Below are 16406 nucleotides of genomic sequence, written 5' to 3'. Positions count from 1 at the left end.
CTGGAAGACTGAACGGGTCTGATCATACGTTACTAGTAAGTGATTGAGTATGGTTTTACGCCGCTTTTAGCAATATTCCGACAATATCACGACGGGGGACACCAGAAATGGGCTACACACATTGAACCCATGTCGGGAATCGAACCCGGGTCTTCGGCGTGACGAGCGAACGCTTTAACCACTAGGCTACCCGACCACCCCTCATACGTTACTAATGACTTTTGACAATTGCATGTACACATGTCAGGTCATTTTCAATGCACAATAACACGCACACTGCAATACGTTATTTTGGAAAACCATATCCCATCCCACCTTGATATCTCCTTGTTGTAATGTTGGTGTCGGGCACGGCGGAGTGAGGGTACCACTGTGGGAGATGACTTTAAATAGAAGGATCTGAGACAATTGGCACGGGGTGACGTCAACACACTTCCGGGTTGTGCGACAGTGATTAGCGCACAGTGCGAAACTTTGGCTATGAACGAACAGTCGGCGCAAAGTCACTGACGGAAAACGCTTCGACTTTGGAACGCTTGTGGCGTGGAGCCTGTATTGGTCTGGGGAGGTGGTATTGGTCTGTGGAGGTGGTATTGGTCTGTGGGGATTGTATTGATCTGTGGAGGTGGTATTGGTCTGTGGGGGTGGTATTGGTCTGTAGGGGTGGTATTGGTCTGTGGGGGTGGTATTGGTTTGTGGAGGTGGTATTGGTCTGTGGGGGTGGTATTGGTCTGTGGAGGTGGTATTGGTCTGTGGGGATGGTATTGGTTTGCTGGGGTGGTATTGGTCTGTGGGGGTGGTATTGGTCTGTGGGGGTGGTATTGGTCTGTGGAGGTGGTATTGGTCTGTGGGGGTGGTATTGATCTGTGGGGGTGGTATTGGTTTGTGGGGGTGGTATTGGTCTGTGGGGGTGGTATTGGTCTGTGGAGGTGGTATTGGTCTGTGGGGGTGGTATTGGTCTGTGGAGGTGGTATTGGTCTGTGGAGGTGGTATTGGTTTGTGGGGGTGGTATTGGTCTGTGGGGGTGGTATTGGTCTGTGGAGGTGGTATTGGTCTGTGGGGGTGGTATTGGTCTGTGGAGGTGGTATTGGTCTGTGGGGGTGGTATTGGTCTGTGGAGGTGGTATTGGTCTGTGGAGGTGGTATTGGTCTGTGGGGGTGGTATTGGTCTGTGGAGGTGGTATTGGTCTGTAGAGGTGGTATTGGTCTGTGGGGGTGGTATTGGTCTGTGGAGGTGGTATTGGTCTGTTGAGGTGGTATTGGTCTGTTGAGGTGGTATTGGTCTGTGGATGTGGTATTGGTCTGTGGAGGTGGAGCTGGTATTGGTCTGTGGAGGTGGTATTGGTCTGTAGAGGTTGTATTGGTCTGTTGAGGTGGTATTGGTCTATGGATGTGGTATTGGTCTGTGGAGGTGGAGCTGGTATTGGTCTGTGGAGGTGGTATTGGTCTGTGGATGTGGTATTGGTCTGTGGAGGTGGTATTGGTCTGTGGGGGTGGTATTGGTCTGTGGAGGTTGTATTGGTCTGTTGAGCTGGTATTGGTCTTTTGAGTTGGTATTGGTCTGTGGAGGTCGTATTGGTCTGTGGAGTTGGTATTGGTCTGTGGATGTTGTAATGGTCTGTGGATTTGGTATTGGTCTGTGGAGGTGGTATTGGTCTGTGGGGGTGGTATTGGTCTGTGGGGTGGTATTGGTCTGTTGAGCTGGTATTGGTCTGTGTAGGTGGTACGGATACATTGGGTAGGGGATGTTGCTGCTGGTGATTTGCGGGTGGTGGGATGGAGACTGGTGATATTGCCGGTGATATACGAGCATATTTAAAATTCTTTATATACATTATATACATAATATTTTAAAGCTTTTCAGGATTAAGTGAATTTATGCAAATCTTTAATACTTAATTTCACATCATACGGTAATGTGTCGTCAAAGCTGAAGTCGATAATTAGACGTCCCTAAATCAAACGATGCTGGCGACACATGTTTTCCGACAAAATGGTGGTTAAAGATAATGTATAATTGACAAACATCTCTCCATTCCTGAAAAATAATGGAGCGTTTTAACAATAGAATGACGTCACAGATGTATAAGATTCTTTCGCATAACGAGTGTGTGAGTGAGTATGGTTTTACGCCGTTTTTAGCAGTATTCCTGCAATATCGCGGCGGGGGACACCTGAAATGGGCTTCACACATTGTACCCATGTCGGGAATCGAACCCGGGTCTTCGGCGTGACGAGCGAACGCTTTAACCACTAGGCTACCCGACCGCCCCTCTCATACCGAACTTTCACAGACACCACAATATGCATGCGTTCTGATCTGTTTTAAAGTTTCGATACATGTCACCGTTTGTCACTGTTTTAATTTGACAATAAACACGTTTCCAAAATCAAATAAACTCTGTCCGTCCCGCCCCTTCTTGACAACAGGAGAATACACGTAGAACCTACCTGATCTGAACACATACCATGAACGAGAAATTGGAGCGATCCACAAATGACCGACTTACGTGACCACGTGGCCTGCATGGTCAGTTAATGTTTAATGAGAATCAGAATGATGTCTGGCCGTTACTTGGTCACGTGGCACGTCACGCACAACACGTGAAGATGCGTGTCTGCAAATTATTTGACACACCTAGGGAAATTAATTCCAGCTCACGTGTATGCATGTATATTCAGACGATTACATCAGCTAATACGACAGGGAGGCTACTGGTGGGGGTAATACGCTATGTAGTCACGTACACGACTTGCGTCGTCACATACATTAGCTCGAGTGAGTAAATGTTTCACTCCACCGTCAGCAATAGTCAGAAAAGTCGCGCCAGCCTATAAACAATCTAGTCTGGGCCAGGCAAACCAGTGGTCGATAGCACGAACAACAATCCACGCTATCTAGTACGCTGACCCAATCTGCCAGGTCACACATAACTGTGCAGCCAATCAAATTGACAGGCCGCGACATAAATGTTTTCAACGTGACAACAAAACTCCCAAACCCCATAAAGCCGCCCCCTCCTCCCCACACCCCTACATTTCACTCCCCCACTTCACAAAACTAGAGAGACCCGTGAAGATTCCGGGGTAGAATAGGTCGTAAAAATGCTTGTCGTAAAAGGCGACTAACGGGATCGGGTGGTCAGGCTCGCTGACTTGGTTGATGCATGTCATCGATCCCAATTGCGTGGATCGATGCTCATGATATCAATCACTGGATTGTCTTGTCCAGACTCGATTATTTACAGACCGCCGTCATATAGCTGGAATATTGCTGAGTGCAGCGTTAAACAACAAACAAACAAACAAAACAAAACTAGAGCCAACATTTATACATAATCTTAATGCTGTTTAGCGTATCTCATCTGATGTCAACCTCGATAATCCAGTGTTATATCTCATATTTCACTTGTCAGTAGTGAGTGAGTGAGTTCAACGCCGCTTTGAACAGTATTCTTGTCATATCACGGCGTAGAAGGAAAGCCCGAAGTGATGCAGGTCTCAGACGCTGGTGAAACCCAAGAGCACGGGTGTGGTGCTGGCAAACCTGGAAACCGGGGTTCGAACCACTGCCACAGCGAATTGCGTCGCTTTGACGGCTGGGTCACACGTACCCCATTGTCATAGTAGATGCCACGGCTACTAGATGGTTCTAAGAGAAAATATCGGTTCTGAAAGGAATTACCGATATGGTGAGATTAATTAGCTGAATCATTTGAACCTCCCTTCAACTTCCAGATTCAAGTGGACGATGTCACGCGATTCAAGGGTCAAAATTAATGACAAGTAAACAAAACATTGAAATTTAACCTATGCCATGTACATCCTACATATCAAGTTTCACATTGATTGCTGCGCTAATGTGCGGCTAATGGATCGAAACGGCATTTGACTAAACACCAGCCATGGTGTCCATGTAAACAATCCGATACTAGTTTTATGAACATGTTATGAACATGCCATTGCTGATTTTCTGAGAATATGTCCTGCTGTCAACAAAAGTAGCTCCGTCAGCTGTATTCGTCTCTGTATTAATATGCACCATGACAAATATACTCAAAGAAAGCGCCGTAATAAAAGTTGCGAGGAGAAATGGGCTTTAAGGCCCGCGCTCAAGATCGTTGGACATTCTGTATGTGTGTGTGTGTGTGTGTGTGAGAGAGAGAGAGAGAGAGAGAGAGAGAGAGAGAGAGAGAGAGAGAGAGAGATACTGTGGTGTGTTGTTTGTGTGTGGTGTGTGTGTGTGAAGGGTGTGTGTGCGGTGTTTGTGTGTGTGGTGTTTGTGTGTGGTGTATGAAGGGTGTGTGTGTGGTGTTTGAGCGTTCCTGCAGTATTTTTGGTGTGGGTAAAGGGCATGTGTGTGTGTGACTGTGGTGTGTTGTTTGTGTGGGGTGTGTGTGCGGTGTTTGTGTGGTGTTTCAGTGTGAGTGTGTGTGTGAAGGGTGTTTGTGTGGTGTTTCTGTGTCTGTGGTGTTTGAGTGTGTGTGTGTGTGGTGTGTGTTTGTGTCTGTAGTGCTTGTGTGTGTGTTTGAGCGTTCGTGCGGTGTTTGTGTGGTGTGTGTAAAGGGGGCGTGTGTGGGGGGTGTTTGTGCGCGCGCGTGCGTGCGTGTGGTGTTTGTGTGTATGCTGTTTGAGTGTGTGGTGTTTGAGTGTGTGTTAGTGTGTGTGGTGTTTGAATGTGTGCTTGTGTGTGTTTGTGGGCACGAGTGTCGACCAGTCCTCGTTTTATCCTCGAGGTTCAAAGCCGCCTTAAGCACAATTCCAGTAATAGCACGACGGGTTCACCTGAAGGTTAACCAGGTACTACACAGACTCGCTGACTTGGTTGATACATGTCATCGTTATTAGATCCTCATGATGTCAATTGATTATTTAGCTGGAATATCGTAGAGTGCGGCGTAAAATGAACAACAAGAGCTAGACAATACTGAAATGTGTTCCCTTACATTTTACTGTCAGTATACATAACTCAGAGTTTTAATTGACTTCAAACAGCGCCGAAGGCGTCTTTTTCCGCCAACGGCTGAACAAACAACTGTCACTTGCTCTGCCTTTTTTATATTTGGAAATCATTACAGGCCTATCAATCCTACTGACTCAGCAGGGCGCGGCGGAGGGGACGTTTCTACAAATTGTTCTTTGTCTGCTAATACTGAAGCGTAGATGTGACGACTGAACAGTCTTGCTGTCTCCACCACATCTTTGGAAATAATTTCACATGTGTGTAATCGATCCAAACACGCGTAACAAATTGAAGAGTTAAACAAATATATCAGTTTTATTCCTCTCCAAGTTGATGGTAGTGATTTCACCTAAATCATCGTCGTTCTGTCGACGAAATATTTAAAATGCATGATTAGGGCATCTCTTTACTCCATGCCTGCCCGGATCAAGGATACAATTCTATGATGCATCTTTGATGTTTTCTACAGAGGCAACATCACTCGGAATGTCGGACTGTTTCTATGGCAGCGATTTTAATATCACACATGGACAATTTGAACTGAAATAAAATCCATGTATCATGAATACGATTTGTTTTTGTATAGGAATTTATTCAATAATTTTTTCATGGTTTCGTTTCAAACTTGACAGAAAGGGATATTAATTATTTACATGCGTAACTCGAGGACTGGTTCTACGCATGACAATCTCCGTAAACAAAGTGTCAGTTGTGACGTGTAATACACTGTAAGCATTTTAATAATATGATTAATGTAAATGATGCTTTATAACCACATATCTACACTTCATAGTCCGTCCCAAATTGTCTTTGGGGCAGGATATGTTAACCCTTTTCGCGAACAACTGGTGTCATCACAAATTTATCATCCAAAACTGCTTCCCACAGGTTGAGATCAAACGATATCATTGGTTACCATGACGTCACAATCAAATGACATCCCTAATGGCTCTGCTACAGAAGCTGTTAGCAGTACTTTTTACACTTATCACTGCTTATTACTGTCTACAAACTGAAAACAATTTGAAGAATGATGTTGGGTGATAAACAAAATCTCACCCTCGTATCTTTTGATTTCAAATATATCAACACGAGTTGATAAAAGTGGAAAAAAAAGGTTTTCCACTTTTATCAACTCTGGTTGATATATTTGATATCAAAAGACACTCGGGTGAGATTCTCTATTTCTATTAATAGATGTTCCACCACTAATTACCTTTACGCCCAATCAGTGTCTGAAACCCAGCAGAGTAAACTGAGAGCCTCAATACGGTCTAGCACATTTAAAATACTGTTGTCCCAGTGGAAAAAAAACCTGTAGGCCCAAACATTTTAGCTGAAGCAGGGCGACATACTCTTGCAATATAAAATACAATACAAAACCACTCAACCAGAAGTTTTTACTGTTATTACACCGAGTTCCCAGAGACTCTGTGGTGACAGTAGACTAACATCTAGTCTCTGAAATGAACATATCGTACAGAAAAAACCAGTTGTTCAGTTATCTGAATAAAAATATAGTAAAAAGGGCCCAGCGACTCTCTTCATTTTCAGACCTGATACTGCAGTTATCTAGACTTGCCAAACATAATAGACTTGCATGGGCTGTAATTGATATATTTGTATCAGGGTCTGTAAGACAGACTATAGTGACAGATGAAGACTACATTTATCAAGTAATTTATCAGTTTGTAAAACATCTTTGGTACAACATGTCATACGCCATTTGAAAGGTCTAATCCTAGTGTTATGAATATGAAGTTGCTTATCACATTACTTACATAATGCTTAATACCACGGACTTGGTTATATAGGTCCATGTTAATACATAATTACTAAATACACTGCAGGCCGTAAGGGCTTGCTGAAATCTAAAACTATCCGCCCGAGAAGAAATCTGTCGGACTCGGGGCTACGGGCCGATGTCTATTTCGATCACTGCGCCCAATGGAATCTGTTTCCGTGAATAGTGACTAGTTATAGTGACAGAGACTAGTTATTCTCTGCCGTTGACGTATGTTTTTAAAAGGTGAGGTGAAATTGGGTTTAACGTCGCGTCCAAGATTATTGCACTTATATAGCGACGTGCATGCCCGTGTGTGTGTGTGTGTGTGTGTGTGTGTGTGTGTGTGTGTGTGTGCTTGGTCCGGATTGAGTCCTCACTGAGATACAGTGCCGCAGTTTAACATGAATACCCCACTCAGACACAGTATACTGACTCCGAGCCGACCAGTCCTTGTTTTTTAGCCCCTCATTGCTGAGCGCCAGACAGGGTAACAACAAGTACCATCTTTTAACGTCTTTTAGTATGACGCAGCCGGGGATCGAACCCAGGACCTTCCGCTCTCCGGGCTCTCCGGGCTCTCCGGGCGGACGCTCTACAACTAGGCCACGGAGGTTTTTAAAAGATACACCCAAATCAAACAGACACAGAACTATTACATTTGAAACAAGTTTAGGATTTTAACACAGACGGTATTTAAATAAGCAAATTATCACAATCAAAGATCAGTTGGCAAATTCCCTGTGGTACCCACCTCACAACTAGACAAAATATTCTGATATGTGTTGACAGATGAAGCTAAGGAGCACAATTTACCAGAGTCTATTACACAAGGCTGAAAAATAATAATCTGGAAATTCTCAAAAGATTAGTTTGTTGTATTGTAGTATATCGCTTTGTTTGCACAAGGTCACACTGGAATGGCCCTGGTTAATTACATGTCATTAGGGCAGTTAGAAAGTATAATTTGAAGACGTGTTTCAGTCAGGCGGTGATTGTCAACACGTGTTCCTACTGTTACGGAGACTCAACGCTTCCTTCCCCACGCAATCAATCATTTAACAAGCTAATTTGTTCTTGTCTTGATGTAAAACAAGCCATGATTGGCTGACTTCTAATCTCCGTACACGGTTCCACGCGCGCTGCTGAGAGTTTATCGCTATGCCACCAGCAGTTGCTGATTCATACACTCGATGTTATAAAAAAAACGTTCATTTGGACAAATGTGAATTATTAATCTTCAAATCGATAGCAGGCAAGACGCTGAACCAACCGCAATAACATTTGCTGTTCACAAGATCTGCATGAGAAGTGTGCATTGACAATATTCCTAGGATAGTACAGATCCTCATGCAGTTGGTTGAAGTGATTAAAGCGTTGCATGTTGAATTCAAATGTTTTACTAACAAGGCTATCATTCAGTGAAAGAGGTAGCACGTAGGAAATTGGAAACTAAATTTAAAGGTTTTTTTTAAAATGTGTTTTTGAACAGACAAATACAATTCGAAAACGATTTATTATCTGCGTCGGTGCATCTTTCATCTCATTATCTACACAGTTACTCTGCAATACTCTGGTTTTCTCTTCAACGAATTGGCATTTGAAATATTTTAAAATTATCCCATAGGGCTTTGGTAATATGTTTGTTCTGTACAAAACATTCACAAGCTAAGGAGAATAAATTGATGCCAAATGACTTTTGTGATATTATTTGCGACACTGTCTGGACTAAATAAATATAAATACCAATGATTACTTTTGTTGTCGCAAGGAGTATCATTAGACAAACATCAAACATCACAGAGTTATCGTTTAATGATTACAAATACACAGCGCCAGACTTAATTCACTTCAAATGTCTTTCAAATCACCTCATCATGACCCAAATATGTTTTTTCTCATCAAAATAACGATGATTACCACGGAGTAATAATACCGGGGTTCGAGAATATGGTTCTAGCTTCATTGTCTAGAGACATAAACGTACATGTATATCTATAATGTTTTCGGTCCACGGCCTGAGAGGCATCCCACGTTCCAGGTCTGTTAAAGTAAGTACTGTGTCTGTGATCAAAATGTTTAGGTATTGAATACAGGGTCAGGGCCAATATTGCATTACACAAGGCTCTTAATGTGAATAAGTACACTCAATGACCATCTTGCAGTTACGGAAAGACACGAATGTTGCCGATGGTGATCTGATACACCTGGCGAAATACACGGAGCTTAACAGTTCATGTAGCATTTTGGTAGACTGTTCCATTTTGTAACATAATATCTCATATATCCTTCATCATATCAAATAAACAAGGACCACACATTCATTAAATATACTCCCCACGAATATATTTTCATTAAGCGCAGATAAATCACACGAAGTCAAGTGACTCCATTATTCACCGAGTGCGGGGCAAGTTAATCAATACCCAATTAATAAATGTCTCTGCGTGATGATAAAACCCCGCCTGAAAAGTACACTTGCTGCTCTCCGCAATTGCTGCACTGTCATCGATTACATCACAATATCTATTAATAAGTCGTCTAAAATCGCAGTTATAAAAACAATCTCATGTCCGGTCATTTTCGGAATGATGTGTGGGTCTAACGTCTCTTTTGAAAAATATTTCAGCTATATCACGTGCCGGCAATGTGGAATATTTCAACTTACACCCGCCACGCAAGTTGATGTAAACATACAGTATCGGATTATTAAATTTGAATTGCAATCGACATTTTTTGAATGCTTTTCTGGTTCCATAGTTTTAAATTAAATGACAGTTTATTAAAATACATGCCATATTAAACCCACATAAAATAAAAATACGTCGAAATGGAAGATCATAATCTCCACAAATGCATTCAACCTGTCTTTTTCATGAATACTGTATGGACCGAGTTAACGCTCCCTGTCCCTTCAGATCTGCAGTTTAACACAATCCAGACGACAGACCGAATAAAGGGAAGACCACGTGGTGCTGCACGCGCTACAGTCATAACAAACATATGCTTAATATCAAACCTAGATGTGAAAACAAATATCTGTGATTCAGTTGTGGATTTGACATGGAGTTGAACCTTGACACATATGCAGTTGTGCGCGTGCGCAATTTCCTTCGTCCTTGGGTAAAGGGGGATCACTCGTTAGTGACGACACGTTCGTCAAGCATGAAACCACTGTTTTCGAGGAGAGATTAAGGTTTGGAGGTTACTTCAATACTTGCTTATAGTACGTCGGGTAACCCAAGACAGGAAGGGGTGTACTTTCGACGACAGGCCAAACGATACAAAAAAAAACCATTCAGTTTGTAAAGACATGAGCATATTAATGTGCGAGTGAGTTGAGATAAACGTCGCTGTGAACAGTATTCCTGTTATATCAGGGCCTGTCAGTTTTTTGGAGGAAAGCCCAAAGTGATGCAGGTCTCAGACGTTTACCACTTTGATAAACCCACGAACACGGGTGTGGGGCTGACAAACCTAGAAACATAATCGGGGCGAACTGGGATTCGATCACAGGTTTTTAGCGTGTCCAAGGGACGCAACTCTGCACAGCGAATTGCGGCGCCTTAGACGACTCGGCCACACGTGCATCCATATTCATTTGTAGTTTCTTTGAAATTATGCCGGCATGTTAACGTGTTAATATAACGACATGTCAGCTGTTAGCACCCTTATCTATACTCCTGCAGGAGACGATGTAACCGTTGTTAGCTGACATTTCAATGTGATTTCAGTTTATAGGAAAACCACTTTGCGCAGTCGTTACACACAATAGAAATGTCAACAGAGCTGCCGTATTGAATTAGTTCACCTCGCAGCTGTGCAACATCAGCGACGACAGGCATGTTAGCATAGGAAATAACACCGTGATAACGTGTGCATTATTCACTTCAGATAATCGAAATTGGCCATTTGTTGCCGCTCTTGTTTCAGATGTCTCATCCGCATACTAACCACATAGACGTAGCCGACTTACATGTCACCGACTTACATGTCACTATTGTACGAAGAATACCTGTTTGTATCGAGTTATTACTATTGTTACTGAAGAAGCACATGTGTACCATAGCGTTGCAGTAAAGAGAATAATAATGAGAAAAATAATGATGATACTACTACTACTGAGTGAATGAGTGAGTGAGTTGGATTTAACGCCGCTTTTAACAGTATTCCAGTTATATCGCGGCGTGTCAGCTTAATGTGGGAGGAAAGCCCGAAGTGATGCAGGTCTCAGACGTTTACCACTTCGGTGAAACCCACGAGCACGGGTATGGTGCTGACAAACCTTGAAACATGATCGGGGCGAACCGGTATTCGAACCCACAATCATAGATTTCTGGCGTGCCCAAGGGACGCAACTCTGCACAGCGAATTGCGGCGCCTTAGACGACTGGGCCACCCGTGCCCCAACTACTACTACTACTACAACTACTACTACTACAACTACTACTACTATTAAGAAGTCCCTTTGCAAAGCGCCAGATTCCATCCATCGTGAACATGTGCATGAAACTTCATCGCCGAACTTATATTATACCCCGTTCACATGCATAACATATACTCACGTAAGTAATTTTGCAATGAGTAACTATACATAGGAGTGTATAAGAAAATTGACTATGCGTTCACGTTAAAATTAACTCAGCTGTGTAAATAAGGTACGTGAATGATGTAAGGCACACATATTCATCTCTTCACGACTTTCAACATGACAAGGTTGTTTTCCAATCCACGTCGAATGAGAAGAGAGTTACCTTGCAAAAATCCTTTCATAACCCAACATGTGTTTGAATTAATTTGTACACAACTTTTTGACTCTTTGAAACCCAAAGGAAACATTGTCCGCCCAGGTCTGAATGTTCTCATAGAAGTTGGTATTGCTGTACACTGAATAGCGTGAACTTCGAATACAAAAGTGTTGCCAGTGTGTTTGGTGTCAACAGATATATTAATCAGATCATCCTCTGGCGCGGGCACACATGTTCACATGACAACATTATATATACAGTGCAAATATGCTCCTGGTGTAAATATACACACGAAAAAACACGTTCACGTGACACTTAAGTGTTGACGTATGCAAATATACACATATATGCATTGAGGTGAATGTGAATGGGGCTTTCCGGAACCCTCAGAAGGTTTTATTCATCATCATCATCATCATCATCATCATCTTCTTCTTCTTCTTCTTCTTCATCTGAGTGAGTGAGTGAGTGAGTGAGTGAGGTTTAAATATATAACGTCATCGCCAAAGAACAATCAGTTAAAGCCACTTTGACTTGTATTTCAGTAACATCACGGGGAGTCAATTTCGTGTGGTTTGGAAAGCTCGAAGTGATGCAGGGTCTAAGTAATTCGACACTTTGGTAACACCCCATGAACACGGGTATGGTGCTGACAAACCCTGTCCGGCGTTCGAACCCGCAATCATGGGTTAGTGGCATGCCAAAGAGACGCAATACGGCAAATTGCGGGGCGCGACGACTGCATTACTCGTGCTCTCTTCAAAGTGTGACATCCACAAGCATTCAAGTATAATCTTGGCACCAGTCTGTAACTTTCGATGGAAGCCTAAATTAGAATGAAACATATCTCAAGCATTTCGTGTAAAGTAATACATCGTCCTCCAGTCTGATACCCAGATCATAACAAATGATCAGACAAATGGTGAGGTGAGGTGAGGTGAAATGGGGTTTAACGTCGCGTGTCACGCTTGTTGTCGGAGGAAAGCCCGAAGCGATGCATCATAACGAAGTGCGACGCCTCAGACGTCTGGGCCACCCATGCCCCCTCAGACTAATACAACATGTCAAGCAAAACAACAAAGAAGCATTGTAAAAAAGTCGAATACAAAAAGGGGAAAAGCCATAGCTACACATATACTAATAACGTCTGAAGACTTAACTTAAAGAATGAATCACAATCATAAGAAAACTGACGTTCGACGTGAGGGTAATTACATTAAGATATACTGAGTATTTTGTTAAGATTGACATACATGGATTGGAGTCTACATCACCCCCCTCTTAGGGGGTGGTGGGGGGGTTGCTAGTGGTTAAGCGTTCGCTCCTCATGCCGAAAATCCCGGTTCGACTCTCCACATATGCACAATGTGTAAAGCCGCTTTCTGGTGCTTCGCGCCGTGACATTGCTGAAATATTGGTAAATTGGTAAAAGCGGCGTAACATCACACTCACTCACCCACGTTTATTGTGTACACGTGAACGTGCGTAATGTGTCTTGACTAGCGTACGTATGCGCGTTATTCTGTGCATCCTTGGGTTACTGGGACAAGTATGAGCTAACATCTTCTAGCCTGCAGTGGTATTGCCACTTCACACCTTGTTCCAATACGTCAATCACGTAGTCTCCCGTCAGGTACGAGATTCTGGTTGTTATGGAGGAAATCAGGCCGATCGGGATGTTATTATCACCAACAAGAGGGGAGCCTTCTCCTTATTGAAACACTGCCGTTAGTAAAATCGCCAAATCAATTTGAAAACTCATTTATTTTGAGGAGTTGCAAAGGTTGATTCTCTCTGGAGGCTGTAAAGTGTCGGTGTGTCAATCCGCCACAGGATATAGTGCCTCATGTCGGTAGCAACGTGGTTGGCACAAGATGGCTTGTCCAACACTTGTGATCGAACGAACGGGTTGCTAATGAAATATTCAACACCTCCGTGCTGCCCAAATGCCAACACATGATTGCTGAGAATTCTATCAGAATTAATAATCAAATCAGCCGTGGCATTATAACAATGTCGCCCTACGTTTTTGCATACGCTAAAAAACATTGTGTGTTGGACAGTGTGGGCAAAGTTCGTCACGTACGTTTTTGTGGTACTCCATTTACCTTTTCCAATCACGAGTTTTTGTTCTGGAATCAATTTAGTGGCATTGCCGTAATATCCGTTCCTGCCAGCCTTCCACCCACGTGACGAACTAGCCTTGAGTGAAGACCACCAAAAAATATGGAACCACCAAAATTCGGAAAAGTAGGATGTGTTCAATTATTGGCTGTATTGAACCGATCCCTAAATTCCAAAATGGCCGCCGATGTGTCTCTGGCAATCATTGTATCTGATTACTGATGTCAGTATGAAAGACAAGTGTTGAGATCAATGGTGAGACATGACGACGTGGTTCTTGATCAACTCATCTATTTTTACATCCGGGCAACTGTATTCCCCCCATCACATAACGTGCCCTTTCAGCAGACGACACAATCATCCGGGTCACCCACACAATCGAATCTTGGCGTCTTATCAACTCTTGCGGCTTCGTGATAGTGCTGGGCAGGAGAAGGGCAAATTTACAGAGGGGGCTGAGTTAATCACAAAACTCCATCACAATCGCAGTGGAGCAATTCGTGGCATGGGAGGATAACAGCGATGTGATTGGGCGCGGAGGAATACACACCAATGTCGGACACTGTTTGCTGATTGGTCCATCAATACCCGTCAAACACCTCCATCGGCTACAGAGTTGTTTACGGTCTCATTAAGAAACGGTGTATTATTTGCGTAGGTATTTCAAGACAATAATCCCTGATCTTTAAAAACCGCGACTGTTATTATATGCTAGGTCTGGGCACTGGGCACATTACAGGCAAATGGCATACAAGGTGAGGTGAGGCGAGGTGAAATGGGGTTTAACGTTGCGCTTAAGATGATTGTACTTACATAGCGACGTGTGTGTATGTGTGTGTGTGTGTGTGTGGGGGGGGGGGGGGGGGGGGGGGGGACGTGTGTGTGTGTAGGGGTGTGTGTGTGTGTGTTGTACCAGTGCGGACTAATGCTGATTTTATAGTGCCAGCCCACTGAGATGGGCGTACAAGAAGTACAAAAAGACCAGATAGATAGACAAGATTGATAGCCATCAGGAGCGCATTCTCAAATAAAGTGTTCTGAAGGCGAAAATGAAAATAAAATGACCACATTTATCACCAGACAAGTAAAACAGTAGGGTCTCATCACACATACTCGCGCCTTTCATTAGATTATTACAATATATGATTACAGTAAGTGTTAATACGTGCATATAAACGTCCCCAGATACTCCCAGTGGGGTGCCGAGCTATAAACCTTCGACAATAAGTGAGATTAGAAAGGGTTGAAGTTGTTCTTTCTCCGGGAGGCGATATTTACATGAACATAATCTTAGATATGACTTGTCGATGATAAGCATCTCCAACTGCTTTAAGACCCTACTTAGTAAGGCTTACAAAGAATCAATCGCTCATGACCGCATTGAGACTGATTCATGTTGACAGAAGTGACACCTGGTATCAACACTACTTTGGGGTAATTCAGAAAGACATGCCCATGTTGGTGGATTTAAAGGGACGCAGGCCGTAGACGTTTACCACTTCGCTGTTACCCAAGAGACAGGTCTGATGAGAAATCAAGTATCATAAGCAGAGAGAAATGGAGATCCGAAACCCATCACCACAGGATCCTGGCAAGGCTAAGGGACACGACTCTGCATGACAAAGTGAATAGTCTTTTCCCACTGAGCCAGCCGTGCCGCCTGTAACGCAATGAACCAATACCTTAAGTCTCGCTGGACGATAGCTGGCTCTACTCTATTTATTCAAGAGTCTACATGTACAGGCTTTTGTTTGTTTAATTGTTTGTTGTTCAACGATGGATTCAACAATATTCTAGCCATACGACGGCGGTCTGTAAATAATCGAGTCCATACAATCCAGTCATTGAGCATTGATACAAGCAACTGGGATACGATGACATACATAAACCAAGTGAGGAGATTGACCACCCGACCCTGTTAGTCGCCTCTAACGACAAACATAGTTATCTCTTAGAGCAATCATGGGTTGATGAATACCAATTCTAACCCTGATCTTCACTGGTACTAAATGTAAAGGCGACAATCTTAGTCACTTGAGCATATTGAAGATGCAAGGTCGAGTGAAGATATTGAATGGTTTAGTCGTACAACAACATTTGCTGCTTAATCTGTATTCTTAATGTTGCCATAAAGTTCACAGGCTCTAATTACCTGCTCCAAATGGATGTGTTCAGTATGCATGACATTTTTTCTCAATGGCATTCCAAACATATGATGTGCAATGTGTATCAAGATGGAGTCTATGATCCATGTTAAACCATCTAGGAGATGACCCTAAACATGAGAGGGTAAGTAATGTGAAGACCCGTACATCATCACATTCCTGTGTACTCTCGCACCTGTATAAAGAAGAGACAGGGAGAAAGAGTGTTTCCTTGCTGTTCCTATACATCGGTGAGGAGGTACATGTTCGAAAGCAAACTGAACTCTCCACTACCCAATTACCGATAAGAGATATACGAAAGGCAGATGGCTCAAATTGGTGTACTTCAACATTCCAGTTGTCTGTCCAACCATGAAAAGCTTAAATAGCTATAGAGTGTGGACCTCTACTAGACATGTGGGGCTTTTCATGCGATGCAAGTTGCCCCGGCTTGAGAATTAATTTGGCCCCCTTCGTGATTATTTGGAGTGGGTAAGTGAATATGGTTTTACGCCGCTTTTGGCAATATTCCAGCAATATTCCGGCGGGGGAACATAGAAATGGGTTTCACATATTGTACCCATGATGGGAATCGAACCCGGCCTACGGCGTGACAAACGAACGTTTGACCACTTGGCTACAACA

At 43.1% G+C, this 16406-nt stretch overlaps 2 protein-coding genes across 2 annotated transcripts in view; both read right to left on the bottom strand.

Moving 5' to 3' along the window:
- LOC124133952 overlaps positions 1 to 16406 on the bottom strand; it is a 130725-nt gene that overhangs the window by 91056 nt on the left and 23263 nt on the right. The window lies entirely within an intron of this gene.
- LOC125381059 (proline-rich extensin-like protein EPR1) lies at positions 479 to 1834 on the bottom strand. Its single transcript, XM_048397238.1, has one exon. The coding sequence runs from the start codon at positions 1832 to 1834 to the stop codon at positions 479 to 481; it is 1356 nt and encodes a 451-aa protein (XP_048253195.1).

Source organism: Haliotis rufescens, unplaced genomic scaffold (assembly GCF_023055435.1).
Source record: "Haliotis rufescens isolate VD_foot unplaced genomic scaffold, xgHalRufe1.0.p SCAF_17, whole genome shotgun sequence".
NCBI classification, from domain to species: domain Eukaryota; kingdom Metazoa; phylum Mollusca; class Gastropoda; order Lepetellida; family Haliotidae; genus Haliotis; species Haliotis rufescens.
This window is presented reverse-complemented; position numbering and strand designations above follow the sequence as displayed.

Coding starts and splice junctions, on each gene's coding strand:
- LOC125381059 (XM_048397238.1), bottom strand. CDS start 1,834: ATGTATATAAAGAATTTTAAATATGCTCGTATATCACCGGCAATATCA.